Here is an 11,373-nt window from a genome sequence, read left to right on the forward strand (position 1 = left end):
TGGAACTTGTGTGCAAAGACTTGGGAATTAATTGTGACTTGCAAAACACTTACTTGGTCCCACCTCTGGTAATACTTAAACAAAGTGCCACACAAGAAGCAGCATAAGTAGAGTCTAAGCTAACGTTAGCCACTAAAAGCTACTGGTCACACAAGACCAAGAAGACTCCAGCTGCAACAACCCTGCTGGTAAATTGAATAAAATTAAATAGTAGTATATGTTCTGTTGCTTTGAATTCATTTCATTTTTCATTTGTGAGAGAAAGACCATGTTACGTCTTCCTTCAAAAATTACATAGTGTCACTTTAACATGAAATTCTATCCACTAGGGCTGAGGACAAAGCCTTAAATGTTCTTTCCAGCTAACTGCATGTCACAGAGATTCACACGGACAGGCTGACACTTCATGAACTCACAGTTTTTCTCATGTTTGACACTTTCTTTAGATAAAACAGGATATGCCATGGTGAGCAGCTTGCCTGACCACAAAGAGATTCCACTACTGTACACAGGCCTCTTATACACTGTGCTCAAACTCAGTGACACATGGTTTGGGGGTGTCTGAATGTGTGATGGGGCCATGCAGCACCTGCACTCATTGGAAGTACAAGTCTGATGAGTTTTGAACCCGTTGACTTTCCTCACAGACGATATAACTCCAGGAATATAAATGCAAACTAACAAAACCAGTTATATGTCTGAAAGAGTTTTAATGTGAGATGAGGGTGCAGAAACTGCAGCGTATTTTAGTAAGGCTCGGAAAAGAAGAAAACAGGCCTGAATGTACTAAAATAATGATTTAACTTTATTATATTATCCTTGTTTTTAGTCTGTCTCTCCATATAAACATGGTGATAAAATTTTCATGTTTAAATTGGCAATAACAAATTTAATTTTAATTTTACAGTAAAAACTATCTGGATTTAAAACTGATCACCAGCTGGGAGAAGGAATTAAAGGTAGTTATATCTCCAGACATGTGGGTGGACATGTGTAATAATACATGTAAGACTACAAGTTCATTAATTTGGAGAGAATATTCTTGAATTTTTTTTTTTTTTACCAACTGGTATCCAAGTCAAGTACTCGAGGGAGAGAACACCACGCTGTTGGCAAAAATATGGGGAGGTAGCAGCCAACCATACACACATATTCTGTTCCTGCTGGCTTTCCATCTAAGTTGGGAATAAGGGAAGTGATAGACTGCATTTTCAGTGCTCACTAAATGCACACAACAGCTACTCTCTCAACAAAATGATAAGTATCCGAGTAACTGCACTAAAACAGATAAAAAAATTGGTTGAAACCAGAGGCACCACACCTGAGCAAATGGAAGGATACAATTAACAAGATCTATAAAATGTAGGTGATAAAAAAACGGCAGTAGGGAGCTAGCTAAAAGATTTGATGCAAGATGGAACAGAATTCATGGGGCGTCGGTGGCTTGGTGGTGGAGCGGACGCCCCATGTGCAGGGCTGTTATTATTGTTATTATTATATTTTTTATATTTAAAGATTATTTTTGGGGCCTTTTGCCTTTAATGAACAGGACAGGAGTGAAATGGGGTGAGAGAGAGAGAGTGGGGGTTGACATGCAACAAAGGATTGTAAGCCAGAGTCGAGCCTGCGACTGCTGCGACGAGGCATCACCTCTGTACATGGGCCGGCGGCATTATGCACTACGCTACCGATGCCACCGTAAATGATTATTTTTAAAGCATTTTAGTTTTTTTCCATTTTATTTACTACACTGTATTATTTATTGCGACAATCCCATGTATGTATGCCAGAATGTATGCATGTATGTATAATTTATAGTACTGTCATTACTGTTTTATTATTATAGCTACTTCATTATTGTTTTGTTTGGTTTGTTTTGCTTGTTTTTGTTATTTGAGACGTTAGGATCATGGAGTGGGAGGAATGTACAGTGGCTATTATAAATATTGACACTTTATTTTTCCTTTTCTTTCTATAAAGAGTAGCCAAACTACTGTAAGAAACTTTAATTTTGACAAATAAAGATTATAAAAAATAACAAAAAAAAAATTGTTTTAATTGCTCACTCAGTCAGTGACAGGCTTTTACTTTGATACAACTGTCTGTAACTTCCAGGTTTTACAAACACTGCATGTTTTTCTTGACAGATGTTTTCCCCAAACAAACTGCATCAAAGACAAAAGCACACACAAGGACAGAAGCATCCCCCTTTTTTATATTTTATTATCTTTTCTCAGTGCAATCACTCAGTCCCTTGAAGCATAAAACAGTCCCCACCGTTGGTCTCCGCTGTTGGATCGTTCCAGTTTTTCTCTCCATCCATTAACTATTGCAAAGTAATCCTCTTCAGAGAATTCCTGCAGGGGAGAGGAGGCAGGTATGATGAGCAGTCATACAGAGAATTAAAAGAGGAATTTATGTTCAGTTGGGGTTATTAAGTTGACATATTGTGCATGCTAACCTGAATGAACTCATTCTTGATGGTCTCAGCTCTTTGCAGCTCCGTCTTTATCACCTGGATGAACTGAGCTGTCCGGTCTTCTGCCCGAACCTTGCAGAAACCTGCTTCCTCAAGGAACTACAGGGGAAGAGACAGAGGGGGTGAAGAGGAGTGGGAACAGCACCACCAGCTGATGTTTCATCAGCAACACATCCACAAAGCACACAGTCACAGCATTTGTGCATTTGGGCTGTCTGTGCAGAGGACTTTGACTTTTTAGGAGTTAACCAATATGTGAATCTGGTTTCACAACATCATCTCTTCTCCGGGCATGACAAAGCAGCAAAACTTTAACAGTCTTAATCCGTCTGGTATGAAGACATATATTTAAACATGAGCAGCTTGTTTATGTAGCCTTTAACAGCAGAGTTCTTAGTAACTTGAGATTTTGGCTTTGTTTCCTTGTGTACACAGGCCAAACACATTCAAATACAGGTCATACCTGTAATACTGTGAATTTTAGCTCATACAACCTTTTTTTAATTTCTTTTAGGCCATTTTTATGCATTCATTAGAAAGCCAAGGGTACAGCGACAGGAAACAAGGAGAGAGAGAATGAAAAATGTGTGTTTATTTTATACAGACTTTATAATAAAGATGGATGACATGACAACATCTTGATTACCCTCTGGCAGTTGGTACACACAGCCCATACACCCCACCCCCTTCCATGTTGGCAGATGGGACATGAGCCAAACTAAACGATCAAAGTACACGTCACATAAATTTTCCATTTGTGGTTGGTCAGATGTTGGGAACACCATCTGCACTGTGCAGACTCTGGCTCCAAATTACATCACTAGAACAAGACGGCAGTGGCTATTTAGGCTTCATTTTTGCACAGTGGTAGGAAGCGGAAACATGTGGTCAACAGGCCTCGTTACACACACAGGGTTTCACCCAGGGGTGGTGCCTCTTGTCCTGTATCACACACACAGTGTGTAGCAAAACTGTAACCTTAAAGTTGTTTATTAATCTAATCTTTGTCTAAACACCAAGATTAAACCTACAAGCGACTTCACGCCCGACTATACTCAAACAGAGACGAGTTTTTATTTCTTTTGTGATCACTGATTTACAAAGATGGACTTAGATTTTTACTCCTTGTACTGCTGGCATGGCTGCAACTGTAACTAGACCTCCTTGCTGACTTTTTAAAATTACTTTTACTTGACTATCAATGTCCACATACTGTAGGTGTGACACCACAAGTTTATATAATGGATGGTACAGTGTGCATACAGACACCGCAGTGCACTCAGCAAGACTCCATGTTGCCATGTTTTGATTCATACTGGTAAAGAGGACCAAAGGGTTGAAGTTCTCACAGGTCAGTGTAGTCCTTACACATTCTATTACATAATTAGGCTCTGCTATGTATTTACCTTGCCATACTGTGACGGCGTATAGAGGATGTAGCCTCTCTGTTTGACGTAGGCCTCGAACACCGGTGTCCAGGGCTTCTCCCCGCAGCAGTAATCACTGATAAGCAACTTGCCCCCTGGCTTTAACCACGACTGGACACAAAAGAAAAATAATGCAGTGAAGTTAGAGCAGAAAGGCACATAAAAGGCACTAGTTTCCCAAAGAAATATGGATAAGACATAAAATTGTTGTTTTCATGTTTTGTTAGATTTGCCACATTTCTGCAGATGTCTGAAATCAAAGAAATGCTTTAATGCTGCTGTTTAAAGTATGAGAAGATGCTCACATGGAAGCGTTTGAAGAGCGCCAGTTTGTCAGTTATGTGCAGGATTGTGTCTCTGCTGTAGATCACGTCAAAGGAAGCTTCTGGGAACGACCTCTTAGTGGCATCAGCCACCTCAAACTGGACCTGAAAAAAAAAAAAAACATCCAAGTGGATATAGACAAGTTTTTAGCTTTAACTTTTCATTATAAAGCAAATGTTGGTAAGCTTCATATTCAGTATACAACTCTGTCAGACACCAGGTATGATCTCCTGTGAAAATGAAGGCCCGAAAGGAAGTGCGTCGACTATTGTTTGATCGAAACGAGAAGAGAATGGAACGTTTATTTTCCCTGGTAGCTATCGGTGGCTATCCCAAAGAGATCCAATACAAGTTCTTTGCAGTTACTATCTACCATAGAAGAAATGGCAGTCTGTTGAACAGCCAAAGTCACTGTGGTAGTTGTCAGGCTATGAGGAAAATGGAAAGCATGACTATTCAAGCCATGATGTGTGGTATTTATCATAGAGGAACATTAAGACATACTGATGGCAGCTTCTCAGCGATCGCCCTCTCCATGGCGATGTTCACCATGTTGTCTGACAGGTCCAGGCCAAGTACCTCCACTCCAAACGTCTGAAAAGTAACATAGTCATCACCATCACTACAGTTCTTCCAATCATTAGAAATCCCTTTATCATCATTAGTATCACATTAACTATGCCAGATTCTTTGGCTCGTACCTTTGCCATGTAGAAATCTCCTCCACCAATGCCACAGCCAACATCAAGAACTTTCTGTCCGGGCTTCAGGTTCAGCAGGTCCACAAACTCCTGTCAGCACAGAACAAGGTTCATTCTTTAGTTCCAAATTATACACCTACACATTTCTGTCTTTTAGCGTTCAGTATCGTCATTGTTGTGGTATTAGGGATGATTAGGATGAATATATTGAGAGTTAATTTCAATATTTATTTTACTTTGTTCATGACACACACATCATATGAGTCATGTCTTACAGTGCTTAGTCATGGAAATATGTGTATAATGACACTGAAAGAAACACAAAGGCCTGAAAATCCGTTTGACACAGGTTCACTCATGTGGCATGGAGAGCAGGTGCATAACAAAGAAGCAGTGAAGCTTCCTTAACAAAAAGATAACAGAAACTTTCAAAGAGGAACAGAGGAAGCAGGAGGGGAGAGGAGTATCCTCTGATAAAGCTGCTATGATAAAGGCTGGTTCTGCTGCAGCTGAAGGTCATTTGTAGCATTTGTTTGAAAGCAGGACTTATGAGTCTACAGCCACACTTTCAACCCTGTGAGGCTGTGTTTAGGAACAGCCTAGCTAAATGCCAACATACTAACAATGATTGACATAAGGCATTTATTGCTGAGCTTTTCACTTCACTTGCTTTGTTTTTTCCTTCCAGAACACATTTATTGATTCCTCCCAGCTAATGTCTTGGTGTTTGCCAGACTGTATTCCTACCTTGGTGGTGCTGGGCCCGCCTGTGCTGACGTAACCAGCCCCGAACATCTTCTCGTAGCGCAGGATGCCGCGGTTGGTGTACTGCTGGTTGTCCAGGAACTGCTGGAAGCTGGTGAATTTGCTCTGAGTGCTGGAGGAGCGGAGGACCTTCTCTAGAAGCCAGCAGATCTGGTTCGGGTTGTTTTTCATCTGAAAAAAGGACGAGGACAGAAAGGATGGAGACGGGGCAGGGAGAGGAGAGGAGAGAGGAGAGGATTAACTCTGCATCCTCTCTCCAACATCATACACTGCTATGTCTTTTTAGTTTATACTTAAAGTTTCACTGCAAGACTTAAATGACTCTACCTCAACGTAGGCCTTAACTTTCTTTTTCAACACAGTGTCGTAACCAAAGTTTTGGCCCTCCTGTGGCCCCTCCACTTGTACTGATGCCACCAGCTGGCTGTATTGTGCCTCAGTGCGGTAGCAGGTGGGGTTGAAATCCCTCTTGGAGTCACCTTGGTAGAAATATACAAGTTAAAATGAATCATTCTCCTCATCATTTGTGTTAAGAGAAAGATTTTGGCTGCTGTGGCTGACAATTTATAATCAACTGAGAGAGACAGTGCAGATGTTTCTATTTTAATATAGCCAGATTCAATTTTTATCAATGTTTCAATCATGATTATTGATGTGGATGTTTTATTGTTAGCTCAGTACCTGACCGGTGGTTACAGGACTCTCTGAAGAAAAGAAAGCCACCGGGCCGCAGCCAGCTCAGAGTCTTCTTCAGAAAACACTGCAGCTCCTCGTCGGTCAGGTACATCAGCAGCCAGTTGGAGAAGACGAAGTCAATACTGAGGGAAACAACGAATGGATACCTTAAAATATCATAAAATGCCAAATTTCATATGTCATTTGTCGAGGCATTTCCATAAGAGCCACAAATGTCAACCGCATGTTTGTCTACAACAACAGTCAGGGGATCACCATAGTCAGTATGATTCAACGCCTGTGGACAGTTACTGAATCAACTTGCAATCCATCCAAAAGTTGTTGAGATTTTTCAGTCTGGACCAAAGTGGTGGGCTGACCACATAACCAGTGCTGCCATCCCTGTAGCAATACTCTACTAAAACCTTAAGATACAAAGTGTCTCAACAAATATCTTAACACACCTGTTTTCAGGGATTTCCAGCTTTGTGACGTCAGCTTGAATGAAAGTAGCGTTGCAATGGTGACCGTTTTCTTGCTTGTTCTTCTCCACAAAGCTCTCCATGAAGTCCACAGCCATCACATGGTTGGCCTTCGTCACCAGGTGGCTGGTGAAGCGGCTGTAGAGACACAACAGTATAAATCTTCACAACAAGCCAAATGTTAGGATACACAGGAGGGCACTCCAGGCACTCCCAAAATATAAAAACAAGGAAGAAGGTATTAAAAAGCCTTTAATGAAGTGGCTAAATCTTGAAAGAGCCAACATGTTTGGACTACTGCAGGTCTTCGTAAGGGCTTTAAAACAAACAACAAAGATATGGCCCCACCTATAAAGTAGCAGGAACCAATCAGAGGCCATCACATGACCCAGATAATGAGTCAAGTGAAACAAATACAAAATAATGAAAAAATAACAAGTTAATAAAAAACACGGAGTACCATGAGATGTGTTACCCAGGAAACTGTATTAAGACATTTTAAAACTTTCTAAGGACCTGCGGGCACCCTGTTTTTTTTTTTATGTTCCAACATAATCTTATCACCTGAAATGGAAAACTGCCATCTGCTACATGCTCCTAAATTAAATAGAGACTTTCCCATTCTCTCCCAGCCACCTCTACTCCCCATCCATTACGGATGATTCTTCTGATATTTTGAAAAGGAATGGTGCAGGAAATATAGAAACCCTTTTCATAGATGACACATTTCCTACCTTTTAACACCTGCGAAATAAATGTAATTTAACACAATCTCATTTCTTCAGATACCTCCAAAATCGTAGTTAGATTAAAAGTAATACATCTTCTTTTCCCAGCTTGCCTGGAGAAACACCCATAGAGTCTCTATTTTCATTTTGAGCCCTCCTAAAGGGGTGCAATATCTTTTATGTATCAGGTTTTTCAAATTTTACAAGACCCGTCACTCAAATATCTGAGGTCTATATGATAAATCGACCTTGGAGGTGGCTGCGATTGTGGAGCAGTGAGGAAGAGCCCTCGAAGGGTACAACACAACCTCAATCTGTGTCCGGCATGGCCGTATTCAATTTAAGGTGCGGCATCGCCTTAAATTCTTGAAAGTCAGACTCTCTAAAATGCTCCCAGATGTTGATTCCACTTGTGACAGGCGCAGACTGTCTCCTGCATCCTTAGCACCATCACTCTGGCTGTGTCCTAATTTGAACTCCAAAACACTATCGGATATTCTTAAAATGAAAACGCACCCAGATCCTCTGACAGCTAGCACAGCAGTAAAAGGAAATAAGAATCTTTCAGGACCCAAACTCAAAAAAAATTTGTCACTTAATTCCAGAAGAACCCTCATCCACCGAGCTGGACTCAGTGGTTGAGGGAAATGATGCAACATCTCAAGCTTGAAAAACTAAGATTCACATTAAATGGCTCTTCTGTTGAATTTATTAGAATCTGGAATCTATTTTTGGAATATATAAAAGCTAGACTCTAAACCCCCACCTTGTTGATAACTCCATGTCAAGTCTGTGCATATGTATACATGGGTATGTGCTTTTGTATTCAACTGTATTTTCTTTTGTAATGCTCTATAGCAGTTTAGAAACAATAAAAATATGTTTAAAAAAAGTCTTGCCCACATATATCCACCACCACAGACAGCCTAATGCAGCTGTACGCTCACCCGATGCCAGCTCCCAGCTCCAGCACTCTGGCTCCATCCAGGCAGGGCAGCATGGACAGGATCTCGGGCAGCTCGTGTCGGGTCAGCTCCTTGGCACGAGAGTCCAGCATCATCTCCTCCACTGTGGCGGCCTTGGAGTGCTCCTTCCAAAACTCTGTCATGTTGGTGCGAGCTGTGAAGCACAAGAGTGTCCAGATTAGATCGGCAAAAGAACTGTGAGACACAAATAAACAAACTATAACAATATTTGTTATTACAGAGAGATGATGACCAAGAAAACAATTCCTTTTACTTTATGAATTCTCTCGTTGTTGTTTTTTTAGTAGGAATATTCCCACTGAGGTGGAATATTTCTTTTGCAAGGGAGCCCTGGCCAAGACAGCCATGTAAAAGTTTCACATAAGAACAGACTAAAAACACAACAGTATAAAAACTTCACAATCAAAAACAGCCAGTTGTGTATAACTCTTAAACCGCTTGTTCAAACAAAAAGGGAACACGACGACTACCGCATCTAGAATATGTGGCAAAGTTCAAGTACCCCTGCCTGTCAATCATCTATAACACTGTCCAAAAAACAAAAACAAGCATTCAATATGCTCATCTCATCACTTATATCTGACATAAAATATGCAACCTAACAGTTTTTAAAGACAAAACAGAGTCAACTGATTTTACCTATTTACACATACACATTCATTAACCATTAGTCAAAGCTGATTACAACATTCACTGACGTGGCACAACCACAGTTAAAATGCTGAGTAGATTTCCCCAGAATTCAGATTGCTCTGTATCTAAGATGTTTTGCAGCTTTTGGAGGAGGCCGGAGGCTGTGCAGTATTTACATTCATCTGACAAAACAGGTTTTACTTGCTTAGTGAAAAAGATGCTATGCATAATGAGCTGTGGTAAACAAAACACTGATCATGAACTTAAGGAGACATAGTGATACCACAGTGTAGAAAGTTTACAGGGAGACATTTAGCACTCAAAATTGTACTTAAGTTAAGCGCAAAAGTAGTAGCATCAAAATTAACTTAAACTACTAGAAGTAAAAGTACTAAATTTACATATTATTATCATTATCATTATTATTATTGCTTCTGGTCAAGGTGAAGGACGTTTTAATTACTTCATATACTGCTCAGCAGTTTCTGAATTTCTCCCCTGATGATCAATAAAGTTTCATCTTGCACTACAAATTACATCATAGTCTATTTGTTGATTATATTTTATATTATTAATATGAAAAGTAACAAAAGCTGTCAGACAAATGTCACTGAGTAAAAAGTGTCATATTTCCCTCTGAGATGTGGAGCAGAAGAATGAAGTAGCAGAAAATATAATTACTCAAGTACAAGTGCCTCAGATTTGTACCTAGGTACAGTACCTGAGTAAACATACTTAGTTACTTTTCACCACTGATCACATGGTAACTGTAAATATAGCATCTACAACAACAACAAAAGCCCAAAATGTAATTTATCAACTTTAAAGAAAGCCTTTGGTTGGTGATATCTACCAGCAGATAACCTTCAGGACATGTTGCAATAAGTTACTGGCAGTTAATAAAAATTGTGGTCACTATAGCCTGATATTAAAAGCAGCAACAACAAAAAAATACAGCATTATTTAACTTAAAAACACAACTTTTTTCTCCTCTTAACATTCTCTGCTCTTCTATTGATCTACACTCAAAGACACCCCATAAATCATGCTTTTGCTTAGCTACCAGCAGCACCGCACACTGTGGTCACTAACCTCCAATCCTCCAGTAAAAAGATGATAACTGAGGTAAATATGTCTTCATAGTCCGCTGCCCGGTTACACACTAAACACTAGAATAACTGCAGGTTAACATGCTACAGTGATCAACTGACAGCTGAAAAATCAGTCAAACCACTGACACATTCCTGCCTAGTGTTCACAGTGGGATTACTTCCACCAGCTGAGAGAACAATGTGCACAAAACAACGTGTGGCTGCTCCAACAAAGTCCAAACATCAGTGGCATCAGGCTTAAAGACACGAGTCTTCACTTCAGTAAAATAATCCACATCTACTCTGCTCATACCTTTTTCCATGGTGGTCTTTGGTTGATTTTAACTTATTGCAAAATGACTCAACAATTTCAGTGTAGTCTGGAAATTAAAGATTAATTATATGAGGGTTACTATGAGTAACACCTCTTTGACAGAGTGCAGGTTTCAGTGTGAGTGCGCTCTTTAAATAACGGGACGCGTGGAGGAGATGGTCGCCAGGTGGAAAACTGACCATTAGGATGTGCCCACACGAGATGAGGGGAGGGGAGGGGAGTGCTCCTGAATAATGAAATAGGAACAAGGGTCTGCACACTATCAGAGGCACCTTTATGGACGTGGTTCCCCTGACAGCATGCACGCATCATAAACCCCATTTAAAGCCCTGAGAGTGTTGTCAGCCACCAGATTAATCAGTATGTCAGTGATGCAAACTCACGATGGTTGGTTTACGTTGAATGGTGAAGTGGTGTGTGTCCCATCGACAGTCTCCCCTCACCGGCTCACCGTGCCTCAGTTGTGCTGACAAGCAGGAAATGTCCCGTGGTATTCACTGATTGCGCAACATTGCCTCATGGTGCAGCTGGAAACCTGAGTGCTGTTAAGGTGGAGAGCGGTAAATACTGAGCAGCCCTGACAATACATGTTCAACTATATAACCTATCACGTTACAGTGACATTTTTAAAATAGACCTAAACAGGATAATGCAACACAACTGACTTATTTATCGCATTTATGTATATATCTTAGTTTGTTATAATGATCCTTGTCCTGTATAATGATTAGGACTCAAAATAAGGACA

The 11,373-nt window shown here is 40.3% G+C and overlaps 1 protein-coding gene across 3 annotated transcripts; it reads right to left on the reverse strand.

Moving 5' to 3' along the window:
* Positions 1–2,101: 2,101 nt before the first annotated feature.
* Positions 2,102–11,133, reverse strand: pmt (phosphoethanolamine methyltransferase). Of its 3 annotated transcripts, none has more exons than XM_049586027.1 (12): positions 10,293–10,531; positions 8,529–8,700; positions 6,836–6,991; positions 6,378–6,514; positions 6,024–6,175; positions 5,679–5,867; positions 4,932–5,021; positions 4,735–4,824; positions 4,212–4,334; positions 3,886–4,017; positions 2,462–2,578; positions 2,102–2,357 (listed from the first exon to the last, which is right to left on the reverse strand). In XM_049586027.1, the coding sequence occupies exons 1-12, from the start codon at positions 10,339–10,341 to the stop codon at positions 2,247–2,249; spliced, it is 1,518 nt and encodes a 505-aa protein (XP_049441984.1). In that variant the 5' UTR covers positions 10,342–10,531; the 3' UTR covers positions 2,102–2,246. The 3 variants fall into 3 exon arrangements, with proteins under 3 accessions (XP_049441984.1, XP_049441986.1, XP_049441985.1); XM_049586029.1 differs by lacking the exon at positions 10,293–10,531 and adding an exon at positions 11,009–11,133 and having other exon boundaries at positions 2,107–2,357; XM_049586028.1 differs by lacking the exon at positions 10,293–10,531 and adding an exon at positions 10,605–10,766 and having other exon boundaries at positions 2,117–2,357.
* Between the last annotated feature and the right edge of the window lie 240 nt (positions 11,134–11,373).

The sequence above is a fragment of the Epinephelus fuscoguttatus genome, linkage group LG9 (assembly GCF_011397635.1).
Source record: "Epinephelus fuscoguttatus linkage group LG9, E.fuscoguttatus.final_Chr_v1".
Taxonomy (NCBI): Eukaryota; Metazoa; Chordata; class Actinopteri; order Perciformes; family Serranidae; genus Epinephelus; species Epinephelus fuscoguttatus.